Source organism: Vicugna pacos, chromosome 5 (assembly GCF_048564905.1).
Source record: "Vicugna pacos chromosome 5, VicPac4, whole genome shotgun sequence".
Taxonomy (NCBI): domain Eukaryota; kingdom Metazoa; phylum Chordata; class Mammalia; order Artiodactyla; family Camelidae; genus Vicugna; species Vicugna pacos.
Genome location: NC_132991.1, coordinates 1174077 through 1187293, shown reverse-complemented (window position 1 = coordinate 1187293; position 13217 = coordinate 1174077). Strand labels below are relative to the sequence as shown.

Here is a 13217-nt window from a genome sequence, read left to right as displayed (position 1 = left end):
TTTCCTTAGTAAATATATTTCTATAAGCCAGTATTTTTTTAGCATTCTCCTCAGTTTATGTTTCTTGGCCCTGGCAAACGGCCAGAATATTATTCTAAAACAAGATTTTTCAAACCAAAGTCAGAAGTCACACTGCTTCTCTGTTTTCAAAAGCACTATTTTCAAGTCCGCCCCCTGGACGGCGGCTCACCTGTGCCCTTGGCGTCTGTTTTAGGTCCCCATGGAGTACAACCACCTGCAGGAGATCCCCATCATCGCCCTGCGGAACCGCCTGCTGCTGCTGCACCACATCTCGGAGCTCTTCTGCCCCTGCATCCCCATGTTCGACCTGGAGGGCGCGCTCGATGAAGCCGGACTCGGGCCTTCCGTGGGGTTTGACGCTCTACGAGGGATTCTGATATCCCAGGGAAAGGTACTCCGGTAGCAGGTTTTACCATAGGCGACACTGGTATCGTCAGTACATTGTAATCCAACAGAAATCCCTAAACTAGGAATATACTGAATACAGCTCATTTGGCAAATGGTCATTGAGCACCTGCTTTGTGCCAGGCTCTGTTCTGGGTACTTAGAATGCACTGGTGACAAACAGTCAAAAATCTCCTCCTTTTGGAGCTTATATAAAAAAATGAATAATGTGGTACTGCATTTCCCCCTTGTAATCTCTGTCTTCCACCTCCCAGAAGGGGAGACGCAAGGTTTGCAAAACTAAGGCTCCATTCTTGCAGTGTTCTCTGCTGGCCTGGCCTTGAGACTTTATGGCAGGTCCCCACTGGCAGCAAGAGGAAAACATAATGAGAGAATTTCTTCCCCAGGGATACCCAGCAGAGGGGCCCAAAGGTGACAGATTGCTTAGATAGTGGTTCTGTACCAGGATATGTTAGAAATTCCTGCGGGCTCTGAAAAGGACCATGAATGAGGGCTTCTGAAAGTCACCAGAAAATTTTTGACCCATTGATGTTTGTAATAATTTGAACTTTCTAGAAACGGAGTACCTGATTTTGGAGTAGGAGGTGTCCCATTATTGGAAAGCATCAAGTTTCTGGCCAGCAGCTTGACAGGATGTTCTGGAAGTGGCTCAGTCATTGTGTGATTATGATGGGGTGTTTGTGTAGAGAAAGAAGTCATAGAGGTCAGAGTGAGGGATCTTGATCCTGAAGGGTCCAAGATTATGGCCTGTTTTTTTTTAATTTTTCTGATTGAGGTATAGTCATTATACAATGTTGTGTCAGTTTCTGGTGTACGGTACAATATTCCAGTCATACATGAACATACGATTACAGCCTATTCTTAATAAAATTTAGATGTTTTGGAGTACTGTCCAAATAGATTTATTTTTCAGGATTGGCTTTATATCCTACACACCTAGTGGAAGGAGCCAGGGGCACACTTTTTATGTCTGTGCGTGGCTCAGAGGCAGGTGTGTAGACAGTGATGAGGTTGCGGTAACGGTAAGGTCTCTGATGATGAGCAGGAAAAAATTGTGGGCATGTAAAATGGATGTGGAACTTAACTTCAGCTATTTTTCAATAATAAAAAGTGACAGGTTTGATTACTTTCACCGTCTCTTTTAATCGCTCAAAGTGAAGGTGATGATAAGACAAGGAGTGAAAAGGGAAAACCCCCTCCTGGTAGGGAGGAACCAGAGCGAGAGGCAGCCCATGTCCCACATAGACTGAGTGTCTCACAGGCCATGTGGTGGGGGCGGGGCGCCCTCCGCAGCGGGGGTATTGGCCTCTCTTCTGGTCCTGGTGGGAAAGGATCGCCTCTGCTGGTGACGGTGCAGAGTCATTACCAGCATGTGCTTCAGAGCCCAGAAGAGAGAGAACCATAGGAGGGCTGGGGGTGCTCCAGGGGGAAGGGGCCGCATGCCCAGTGCAGGAGGCACTAGCTTAGCTGGGGGCTGGGCAGTGGGGAGAGCAGAGGTCAGGTAGGTGGAAGGCGGGAGGAGCTACAGGTGTGCAGGAGTGTGTGGGGATGAGCCCACCTCTGCAGGCCCCTGTGTGCTGGGGGGCCATCTGCAGGTCCCCCTGTGTTGACAGGAGCACCCCTGCCCTTCTTGCCTTCAGGGCTTGGCAGTCTCAGGCTCTGACCCGGAACTGGGGTTCAGGCCCTGCAGTGGGTCCCCTGTGCCCTGCCCTCTATCTCCCCTCCAGCCACCCTGTCTCCAGAGGAGGGCACAGTCATCCACTTGGCAAGACCCTGGAGCTCCCACCCATTCTGCCTCCGTTGAGTGTCTCTGGGGTCTCCTCTCCACGCACACACGACCACATGCTCCCCGCACTGGGGTCCATGTGGGCACAGCCGGCCTGCCTCTCCCTGGGTGACGCTGGGACCTGCTCCTTTTCTTCGCCGTCTTCACCGTGGGTGTTGCAGGTTCCTTTCAGTGCGTGGTGCCGACACGCTCCCTCCCCCACTGTTCTCCCCACCCCACCCCACCCCAGCCCTGACCCTCTCCCCAAGGCTCCCCGGCCCTGCTGCTGCTTTGTGTCTGGTACCTCTGTTGGGACAGCAGTACTGACATCAGTGCCTCCGTCCTGCCACTAACAGACTTGCAGTTTGGCTGGGAAGCCTTGGTTTTCTAGTCAGCCCTCAGAGCCTCGCCTAAGACCCGAGTCAGAGTAGGTGCTCCCTGGGCCCGGGCCCTCCTCCCTCCGTGTCCAGTGCTGGGCCTCCTGCCTCCAGGCGATCAGCTGCCGCCAAGCACTGGCCCCGCCGGCCCCTGAGGCTCTGCGTGGGCCTGGGTGCCGGTGCCAGGCTGCTTCCCGGGCCACCTCACCACTTGCAAAGGGGAGTTTTCTTTTTTTTTCCTTGCTTGTTCTTGAGAAAATACAATTTTTCGTAATAGCTTTTAAACCAAAATATGATGTGAATGTGAATTATCTACGGGTAAGACTTTCTGTATCACATTCCAAATTTTGTCTGTCTGTCGTGTTTTAGGAGGCGGCTTTCCGGAAAGTAGTACAAGCGACCATGGTGCGGGATCGCCAGCACGGCCCCGTGGTGGAGTTGAACCGGATTCAGGTAACAGTCTCTGTTCTTAGGCGTGATGGTTTTGTGGTTGTGAGTCGTGTCCCCACAGCCGGGGGGAGCACTCGCAGCAAACCTCCTCTCACGCCCTTGCCTTACAGAGCAAGGTGCCGCGTGCGTGGGTGTCCTGTGGTGCTGAGGCTGCCAGGTGGGAGTGTTAAGTTGTTTGTAACAGAAAGACGATTTATTTCAGATAACCCAGAAGCACAAATCCAGATGAGCAAAGAGGGAAAAGTAAAAATGACCCATATTTCTACCACATAGTGAGGACTGCTGCTAACATCTGGGTTGGGGGGCAGGGGGTGTGTGTGTGGGTGTGATAACCTCAACTGGAGAGCTGTCCTCTGTAACTTGCTGTCTGTTCCGCTTAACGCATTACAAGCACCCCTCTGTCCCGTGCAGTGGGGCTGTGGGATTGTTCATGTTTACCAGCTGCCTGTGCTGATTCCCTGCTGGAGCTGGAAGGCTGTGCCTGCTTTTCTGGGATACGGAAGGGCCAGTGTGTGTGGCTCCAGCTGTGTATGTCTTCAGTCACCCCCCTGGGTTAAGTTCTGGGATGCAGTGCCGGTCAGAGCCTTCGACGCCTGCATTGAATTGTAGGTGGGGGCTGTCCCTGCACCCGCCAGCCTCACAGCACCCCTGGCTCGGGTGGCTTACCTTGCTAACTTAATAGGGCAGTATCACTCATACTGCTGCTGTCTCAGTGTAGTAATGAAAGAAACGAAAAGTGGACCATCTCTGAATGTATACCGCTGCCAAGTGTAGACAAGCTTAGAGTTAACAGAATTAAAACAAGAGGAACCCTAGCCCTGATGATGACATTGTGTGCACTTGACATTTACCTCACCAAAGAAACTGGCCTCACCTCCGGGAAGAGAAACAGAGCCACGAAGAACAAAGGCTTTGATCCCGAACTTTAGTATTAACACGTGATTTTTATGCTGCTGTGGGTGATGTGATAGAAATTTTCCAGAGTTGTTCTTGGGGCATTTTTAATGAAGACATCAGTTTCTTGTCCTTTGTTGGAGAACATGTGACCACACTGATGGAAGTGGTTTCTTCACGCACGTCATAGTGTTAAATGTGAAGCCGGAGGTCAGTCAGCCCCGTCCACAAACAAATGGGCTGTTTAATTAGGTTCATAAAAAAGTCTTTATTCCCCCTGCCTTGGGGGTCATACTGGTTTACTCTACATTATTAGGGCTTAAGTACTCAAGTTCCTAAGTGAGGAAAGCAGATGGCATTCCTCGTCTGGTTGAGACAGTTGGGCGTTCCTGGATGGTAAGCCTGCCTTGGGGGGCCAGTGGCCCTACGTGGGTGTGCGAGCCCCGGGGGCCTTGGGCATCAGGGGACCCGCATGACCTGGAACCCGCACAGGCACCGTTCTGAGTCACTGTGTGCTGATGCCTCTTTCTGCCTCATCTTCACGTGCCCAGCACCGCGCCTGAAGTCATGCTGATGTTCAGTGCAGGCTTGAAAGAACAGAACAGTAGAGGACAAACAAATTTATAACAGGCATTGTTTGAAGGCATACAAACAACCTTCAACGCAGCGTGCGATGCAAGTTGACATCGGAGGGGCTGCTCCGGGAGCCAGCGTTTCCTTCGTTCAGAGTCTCATGCCCCGCTCTTGGAAGTTAGGACGATCTCCACAAAGATGGAGATAAACAGAGGGGGGGGGCATTCCATGAATCCAGGTTGAACCAGACACCAGCAGTGACCTGGAAAGGTGGTTGGTGTAGGTGGCCTCCTCTCGGTCCATCCCCAGCCTCCAGTCTCCTCTTGTGGGGCCGCCATCAGAGACATTCTCCTGCCGTCTGTGGACAGTGCTCTAGAGACACTAAAAGTGGCCCACATTGTTGGAGGGTTTTTCTTTGTTTGAACTTGACTTAGTTTTAGAACAGGATCTAAAACTCAGCGGACTTAAAAAACCTTATGTGTATTATAGATAATGCATGCTCGTTTCTGAAATTTTAGACAATTCAGATTAAATACAGTGAAAACCACCTATGTTCTTACTGTCTAGAGGTGGCCACCATCAGGTACACGGGCTCCTGTCCTTGCAGTGTCCCGGCTGTGGTCACACAGGCGCGTCCCTTCATCGCAGCCAAGAGCACCAGTCTGTGTTAAATGGCACTGTAAATGGAGGTGACAGGTCGTTCTGAGTGAGAAGTGGGTCTGAGTCCTATCCCTCACGTGGGAACATGTCCCTTCTCCTTTCTGTGACTCACTCTTCCCGGGGTATTTTGCACTTTAGGAAACTGCCACAAGGTGAAATGAAACAGCATTTGAGAACGTGCAGTTGGATGTGTGGAGCGCGGGAAACTCACTCCCCAGGCAACTATTGTTACTGTTCCCATTGTTCTTATGTTCTTAGACTTCAGAATGATACTTTACTGCAGTGAGGAGAATCAGGTGTTAAACTGAAGCTAGAACTCACTCAGGAAGAAGTTAAGGGAAGTTAAGGAAGGTCAGAGTTTAGCCAGAAGAGTCGGCACGAAAGTACCTTCTCGCAATCGTTTTTCCCTTAACTTCACATTTCAGACGGAGCTTCCCTGGTGATTCTTTTTAAATTTTTCTTCCTTCATCCCTTCCCTCCCTGTGTGATTTGGAAACACAGCCTAGGCTTCAAGCTGCAGGCTTCCTGAGTCCACACTGAGTGAGGGCTTGAGGGCTGTCGGCCTGGTTTGCTGGGAAATCTTGGCTTACAATGAGAAATACAGGTGGGAAAAGTGATGGTACTTGGGGGAGACACAGTGACCCCAAAGGTTGAGCAGGATCCGAGCTGGTGAGGAAAGGAGGGGAGAAGGAACGTTCTTTTCTGGCCCAGGGAGCACATCTGGGTTTGGTCTCAGCCGCTTGGTTGACCCTCCCAGTGCTGGGGGGGCTGCTGGGGAGAGCACTTCAGGACTCCCGGCCTCCTCTTCCTGGAGACCGTGGTTAAGGTCCCAAAGTGTAAGGCTTCACCAGGTTGCGGTTACTGCCCACCCAGAGGGCCCCGGCCCTCCCCGTGGTCTGTGATTTCCGGAGGGTGTGTTTGCTCAGCCACCACCCGACCTGACGTGCTACACCAGCCCTTACCCCCTGGACACAGCTGTCCAGCAGGCAGGCAGCCTGGTTGAGGGAGGGAGGGAGAGGAGCTCCAGGCCGGTGTTCGGGGTCCTCAGCAGGGGTGGGTGAGGAGGCGAGGATGGGAGTCATTCCTGGGAGGAGGAGTGAGGTGCGACTTGGCCCAGCAGCCCTCCACGCGTGCACAGGCCTGCTCAGGGGATCGTCCTTGGGTTTGCTGGGTGCTCACAGTGGCCTGAGGTTATCTGGGTGCTGCTGCTTATCTGTAGGCACAACCCCAAGCTCCCTGCTCCTGTCCCCTGTGAGCAGGACAGGACACGCGGGGGTAGTTGGAGGGGCAGGCAGCCGAGAGGCCCGAGTTGGCTTCAGGCACCCCAGGGCTGCTCAGCTGCTAGAGACGGCCCCTGCATTCTTTTCCGCCATGGCCCCTGTTCTGTATCTTCTCTCTCTCTCTCCAGGTCAAGCGTTCAAGGAGTAAGGGCGGCCTCGCAGGCCCAGACGGGACCAAGTCTGTCTTCGGGCAGATGTGCGCTAAGATGAGCTCGTTCAGTCCCGACAGCCTCCTCCTCCCGCATCGCGTCTGGAAGGTCAAGTTTGTGGGTGAGAGCTTGCGGGTGCTGAGGGGCAGTGCGAGGAGAATGGGGGGGGGCATCCCACGGCGCTCTGGTGCAGTGACGGCGAGCTGCTGACCCTCCTTCCCCCCAGGTGAATCTGTGGATGACTGTGGTGGGGGCTACAGTGAATCCATCGCCGAGATCTGTGAGGAGCTGCAGAACGGACTCACCCCACTTCTGATTGTGACGCCCAACGGCAGGGACGAGTCAGGGGCCAACCGTGACTGCTACCTGTTCAGCCCGGCCGCCAGGGCACCCGTGCACACCAACATGTTCCGCTTCCTGGGTGGGCCTCGCGTGGGTGCCCAGCCGCAGTCCTGGGGCTGTGTCTCCCCTGTTAGCTTAATGGGGATGAGGGAGGTGGGAGATATTTGAAATACCTGCTTTTAGCTTTTTTAGTGTGTAGCTGCAGAATCGTGTAGATTTGGACTGTTAGCAGCTGTGTGCTGAGGACCGGAAGGTGCCTTTGACACTCGGAGGATCTGAGATACCATGTTTCTGCATCTTAAATGGACCTGAAACTTGGGATCAGATCTTTGGGGTCTTGGTATTCGGCCAGCCCCTCCCCTATGTTCCACGAGGTCTGTGCGCATCACTCCTGGCACTGCCTGCACCTCCCCAGGCCCTGCACCCACCTTCCTTGGGAAGCTCCAGATGTTTGCTCTGCTATCAAAGGAACATGGGTTGGCCAGTGTGTGGAAGGAGCAGAGGAGTTAACAGACCTGGCCCATGGGAACAGAAAGCAGCGATGGATTTGGAGTGGGACAGAAGGTTTTAAGGACAGACTTAAGTCCCTGTGAATTTGGGTAGTGTTGGTCTGAGGGCACTGAGGCCCCAGCAAAGAGCTGGTCTCCACTGTGTTGTTGATGAACAAGAGGTTTAATCACTGGTTCCAAGTGTCTCCTGTCTCTCGTGCTTTGAACGAGCAGGTGTGTTGCTGGGCATCGCCATCCGGACGGGCAGTCCCCTGAGCCTGAACCTTGCCGAGCCTGTGTGGAAGCAGCTGGCTGGGATGAGCCTCACCATTGCAGACCTCAGCGAGGTACCCTCCGGAGCAGAGGGAGGCGGGAAATGTGACACCTTGTGTGCCCAGCACTGAGCATGGTGGGGGTGCCCGGGGGTCTGGGTAAGAGGTACAGCCTGTTCCGGGGCCCCGACTTCCTCACGGGTGGTCAGGCTGCTGGCTGTGGGCTGCCATTCCAGTAGGAGAGAGGGGGTGTGGACACAAGGCCAGTCTGCTTCTAGAACTTGGTTGACCACCTGCTTTATGTGCCACTAATGCAGTCTTGCGAGGTAAGAAAGCTCGCTGTCTTCCCCATGGGCATCTGAGGGGCAGCTGGCGGGCAGCTCGGGCCATGAGTGCAGGCAGGGCTCGCCTCCGACCAGTGCCTGTTGCTCTGTCAGCGGATTTTAAGGACTCCTCATTACTCCTGGGATGCAGGGCTTCCCCCCCGCGCTCCTCTCTTATTTCCCGGCACGTGCACTTGCAGCCTTGCTGTGCACCCCGGGCAGACCGAGGCCCCGCGTGGCTGCCCATCGGGAGCTTGGGGTGCGGGGACAACCCTGACTCAGCACACAGACCGCCTTCCCCCCTTGAAAGGTCGATAAAGATTTCATCCCCGGGCTCATGTACATCCGTGACAACGAAGCCACCTCGGACGAGTTTGAGGCCATGAGCCTGCCCTTCACGGTGCCGAGCGCCAGCGGCCAGGACATCCAGCTGAGCTCCAAGTACACACACATCACCCTGGACAACCGCGCAGAGTACGTCCGGCTCGCCATAAACTACAGGTGCGTGGCTGTCTGCTCTGCCAGGTGTCCACTCAGTAAACAGCAGGAAGAGCAGGAAATGGCTTGCTTTGGTGGCTGCTTTTTCCCATGAGTCAAAGTTAATGGTCTCGGCTTCCAAAATTGCTTCCTTCGTGATCAACATCAGAGTACTTGTGATTCTCGCTGAAGTTCCTGGCTCTGACTAGAATACCAAGGTGACAGACTTCCCCTGTTGGGGGACTGTCCCAGTGGCGGTCACAGGGGCTTTGTGTGCCGCCTCTTCTGGGGCAGGGTTATGGCTGGGTCATCTCCACCCTTCAGGCCAGCATTCAGGTGTGGACGCTGTGTGGCAGGCCAGCCGCGCCCTCTGTGATCTCTGCCCCCACGTCCCCCTTCCGCTCAGCGTGGCCTGGGGGCCTTGTCCTCCAGAAGCACCTGGCTGGGTGTCGGGATGAGGCCCCGCGTCCGACGGGCTTGGCTTGCTGAGCTCTAGCTGAGGGCAGTCCTGGCAGTCAGCCTGTGCCCGTTTCCGGCTGGTGCTCTGACTTGCCAGTCACAAGGGCCCTGGACACAGCATCTGCTTTCATGGGGTTCTCACTGCAGCCATCATGGAGCCTGGCTCTCTGTGTGTCTAATTCTGGCTCCTTCTTGGGAAGGAGAGAAGGCTGAGAACTGTGTCTTGAACTTGGACAGCTGTGGCTAGTTTGAGGCTCTCTTCTGTGTGCCAGTCTGCTGAGCTCCGTCTGTGAGCAGCTCCGTCTGAGCCGCGTCTGTAAAGCAGACCCCCCCGCTGGTCTGCAAAGTGAGGCTTGGCATGAGGAGAACTAGGTCACTCTCACCAAAGATAGAAATGCAAAGTGTTTTCTTTCAGACTCCATGAATTTGATGAGCAGGTGGCTGCTGTTCGGGAGGGGATGGCCCGAGTCGTGCCGGTCCCCCTTCTTTCTCTGTTCACTGGATACGAGTTGGAGACGATGGTACGCCGACCCCTGTGGACTGCCGCCCTGGAACTGCCCGTTTAGTGGTGATGAATCAGGGCCACTAGTTCACCTCTCAGTTAAATCTTGTGCTTGGAGAGCTGAGAGATGCTTGTGCCTGTTGAGTGAAGTAAACGTGCTGGGAAAGCCAGTGTCCCCTGCCTCCCCCTCACCGCCACGCCCCACGCAGGGCGGGTGCAGGGCCTGTCCCCCCACCTGCCCCTCCCCAGACAGGCCCTGGTGGGAGTGAGGAGTGCTGGACCCCGTGCTGACGTGAAAGGTGTCCCTCTGCAGGTGTGCGGCAGCCCGGACATCCCTCTGCACCTTTTAAAGTCGGTGGCGACGTACAAGGGCGTGGAGCCTTCAGCGCCCCTGATCCAGTGGTTCTGGGAGGTGATGGAGTCCTTCTCCAATACGGAGCGCTCGCTCTTCCTTCGCTTCGTGTGGGGCCGCACCAGGCTGCCCAGGACCATCGCCGACTTCCGGGGCAGAGACTTCGTCATCCAGGTGCAGCTCCTGCTGGTCCCTTGGGCTCAGCCGAGGGGCGGGCCCCTCGAGCCCAGCCCTGCGGCAGACGGAAAGATGCACGGGTCTCTCCTGTCACTTGGTTTTCTTTCCGGCTGGAAACAAAAATGGAAAACACTTAACTACTTTGACTTGATAGCTCAAAATTTTATCACTGCAGGTCTTGGGTACCACTACTTTAAAAAAATTTTTTTATCTGGCCGCCGACAGAGTATTCTGTTATATTATGTCAGCGTATTATAGATTTTGAGCACACACGTCATTTAAAGCATTTGTTTCACTGTCTGGTTGAATTAGACGAATCACTAAGTAATGCTGCCTACTGAGAAGAATCAGCACTCATCAGACTGAGAACAGTTTAGCTTTGAGTTCTGACTTTGTGGTCTATGGTCAGAAACAGGCTGTGTTTACTTGGTGGCCCTGGGGCGCAATGACCTGAGCCCTCCCCACCCCGACCCTCAGTTGACTTTCCCGTAGCAGCACTGTGGGGGCGGGGGGCTCCTGCACAGGGCAGATGGGGTGGGGAGTCCACTCTCCTGCACGCTTGAAGGGGTTCCCGGCGAGCTCCTTCCTGGGGGTGTCTGGCCAGGGTTACAAAAGGAGTCATCTCTCAGGGAGATCTTTGAGAGCAAGAGTAGTTTTTCTCTTAAAAGGTAGATAATTTCTGGATTTTAGCCACAATTCTTACTGGCTTCCTAGTATCTTAATCTGTTGTGGTTAAAAGCAGGCTGATGGATTCAAGGAGAGCTTTCCCACGTGGGTGAGCTCTAAGCCCTGCATGCAGCCCCCTGCTCCAGGCCCTGTGCCAGCCGTCTGGGGTCCTGTCTTGTTGACAGGGCTGGGTGGAGCCACCCGACCCTCTTCACAGCATTGATTTGGAAACAGTAATCGTCATAGTTACCAGTGGCTATTTTTTACTAAGTGTCCCAGAAATTAATGAGTTGCTCCTTTTTATTTCTAAAATTGGCTAGATTATGTTTTCTGACATTTTGTTATTCTTAGCCAAACATAATGATGCTTTATGTAAATGAGAGTCAAGAGTCTAATGGACATGATGCAACAGATTGCACATTTACCTGCCCTTGGATGTCGTCTCTGATTATTTCACACTTTTCATCAACAGGTATTGGATAAATACAACCCTCCTGACCACTTCCTTCCCGAGTCCTACACCTGCTTCTTTTTGTTGAAGTTGCCCAGGTATTCCTGCAAGCAGGTGCTGGAGGAGAAGCTGAAATACGCCATCCACTTCTGCAAGTCAATCGACACCGACGATTACGCTCGCATAGCCCTCACGGGAGAGCCGGCCGCCGACGACAGCAGTGACGACTCAGAGAACGAGGACGTGGATTCCTTCGCTTCAGACTCGACACAGGATTATTTGACAGGACACTGAGGCAGAGGGATGCCATCCATCGCAGACACGAGACTGAGCAAGGAGGCAGCGCGCTGCAGTCAGTGCAGGGGCCGGTGTGCCGGGGAGGGCGGGTCCTCCGACGCCTGGGACAGTGATGGGAAAGCCAGCCTCGCACGTGGAGACCCGCAGGGGTCTCCTCACCCATAATGCTGCATTACACGTAGGACTTCTGTGTTTACTACAGTGTGTAAATGTTTCTATAAATACTGAATTGCAGCGTCCGTCCCAAAAAATGAATAAAAAGCCTTTTTACGTGTGGGTGCAATAGGTCTTTTTCCTTCCTTTTAAGTGTCGTGCGTTGTCTTGATTGTACATTGGAAATACTGTGTAACAATTAAATCATATTATAAATATTTCAATTGATTTTACTCGGAATTTGTTTATAAAAAGTTTTTTGAACATTAAATGATCAGTATTACTTGAATGCAGCCAGAGGTTATCTGAAGCAAAACCCAAAGGAAAGGCCCCTCGGGCTCCCTCTTCTCCCCAGGTGCACATTTAGCACACGCGGTCTGTAACTTGAATCGAGGCCTTTCTGTGAGCTGTATCATAACTTCTATCATGGAAAGTAGTATATAATGTTTGTGTTATGTATATGCCAAAATTTTAATTCCCTATAAATAAAACATCTGTCACAAGGTTGTAAGCTGACCTTTTTTACCTGGTTAGACTAGCCCCTGAGGCGGAACCACCACCAAAAAATGAAGTATTGTTGGATACAGCTTCAGTTAAAGCCATTCCAGTCTAGATGGACTTTTTTGTATACAAAAACCAACTCACCCCAGTGACACAGGGAGTGGTCATCAGAGACTGGAAAGGTTCAGGGGAGACACGGGTCAGGATCCAGGCACCAGGAGCCTTCAGGGTCCTCCCCTGTCCTCCACCCTGCCTGCCTTTGCCGTCTTGGTTCTTGTCCCATTGGCCTGGTGGCAGGGGAGTGTTTCTGGTCCAGCCGGCCATAGGACAGGATTTGAGCTGCTTGTTCCAGAGCCCTGTGTGTGGTAGGCTCTGCCCAGGGGAGGACTGAGACTAGCAGAGAAATTGGCCAACAGACCCAGTGCACTAGAACTCAGGTAAACAGTACCAGATGGAGACGAAAGTTAGGTCGTTAACGTTGGGAGACTGTTTCTTTCTTCGGGGATTCAATGCTTTGCATTAGAAGGTCCAAAGAGAAGTTTTTTCCTGGCAAATTTCTCATGACCAATTGGTGAATGCCCAGATAGCCCTTTTTTTTTCAACTTCTCAAAATTTCCATAAGTTGAGAGGTGTTTTTTAAATCATTGTCCTTTTTGTGGTCAGTCAGCTTTGGCTGCGTAACAAATGAGCCCCAGAATTGGCACACAAGAAGTGTTGATTTCTCTCATGCATCCCTGTTGCTCAGTGTTGGCTGAGTGGCTCAGGACCGTAGGTGGGGCAGGACTCTGCTTCACATGCCCTTCTGACGACCCAGTGCAGGAGAGCAAGTGAGGACGGGTGTGGCCTGCCACTTAAACTGCACGCCACCTCCCCCCTCAGAACCAGCAGCTGGCCAGTGTGCTCCACCTCTACAACAATGTGCCCGAAGTCTGGTCCCTTTAGCGGATCGACGAAGTCCTCCCTGTAGTCTGGCTACATATTTGCACAAGGCCAAATTTTCTTGATTTTTTTCAGTCAAAACAATAAATGATCGTCCCTTGGTATTTACAGGGGACTGGTTCTAGGATCCCCAAGGATACCAAAATACGTGGACACTCAAGTCCCTTATGTAAAATAGGGTAGTGTTTGCATATAACCTACACACATCCTCCCATATACTTTATTTAGTTTTTAAAAATTGGGG

General features: G+C 52.9%; 1 protein-coding gene across 6 annotated transcripts in view; it reads left to right on the top strand.

The window, feature by feature from the left end:
* Nucleotides 1-11654, top strand: part of HERC2 (HECT and RLD domain containing E3 ubiquitin protein ligase 2) — a 177455-nt gene extending 165801 nt beyond the window's left edge. For all 6 annotated transcript variants that reach the window (XM_072960744.1, XM_072960747.1, XM_072960746.1 and 3 more), the window contains 9 exons: nucleotides 215-412; nucleotides 2938-3021; nucleotides 6554-6695; nucleotides 6801-6995; nucleotides 7639-7751; nucleotides 8310-8500; nucleotides 9351-9456; nucleotides 9751-9963; nucleotides 11105-11654. In XM_072960744.1, the coding sequence (XP_072816845.1) occupies nucleotides 215-412; nucleotides 2938-3021; nucleotides 6554-6695; nucleotides 6801-6995; nucleotides 7639-7751; nucleotides 8310-8500; nucleotides 9351-9456; nucleotides 9751-9963; nucleotides 11105-11377 (1515 nt within the window). In that variant the 3' untranslated portion in view covers nucleotides 11378-11654. The remainder of the gene's footprint in view (nucleotides 1-214; nucleotides 413-2937; nucleotides 3022-6553; nucleotides 6696-6800; nucleotides 6996-7638; nucleotides 7752-8309; nucleotides 8501-9350; nucleotides 9457-9750; nucleotides 9964-11104) is intronic.
* The last annotated feature ends 1563 nt before the right edge of the window (nucleotides 11655-13217 follow it).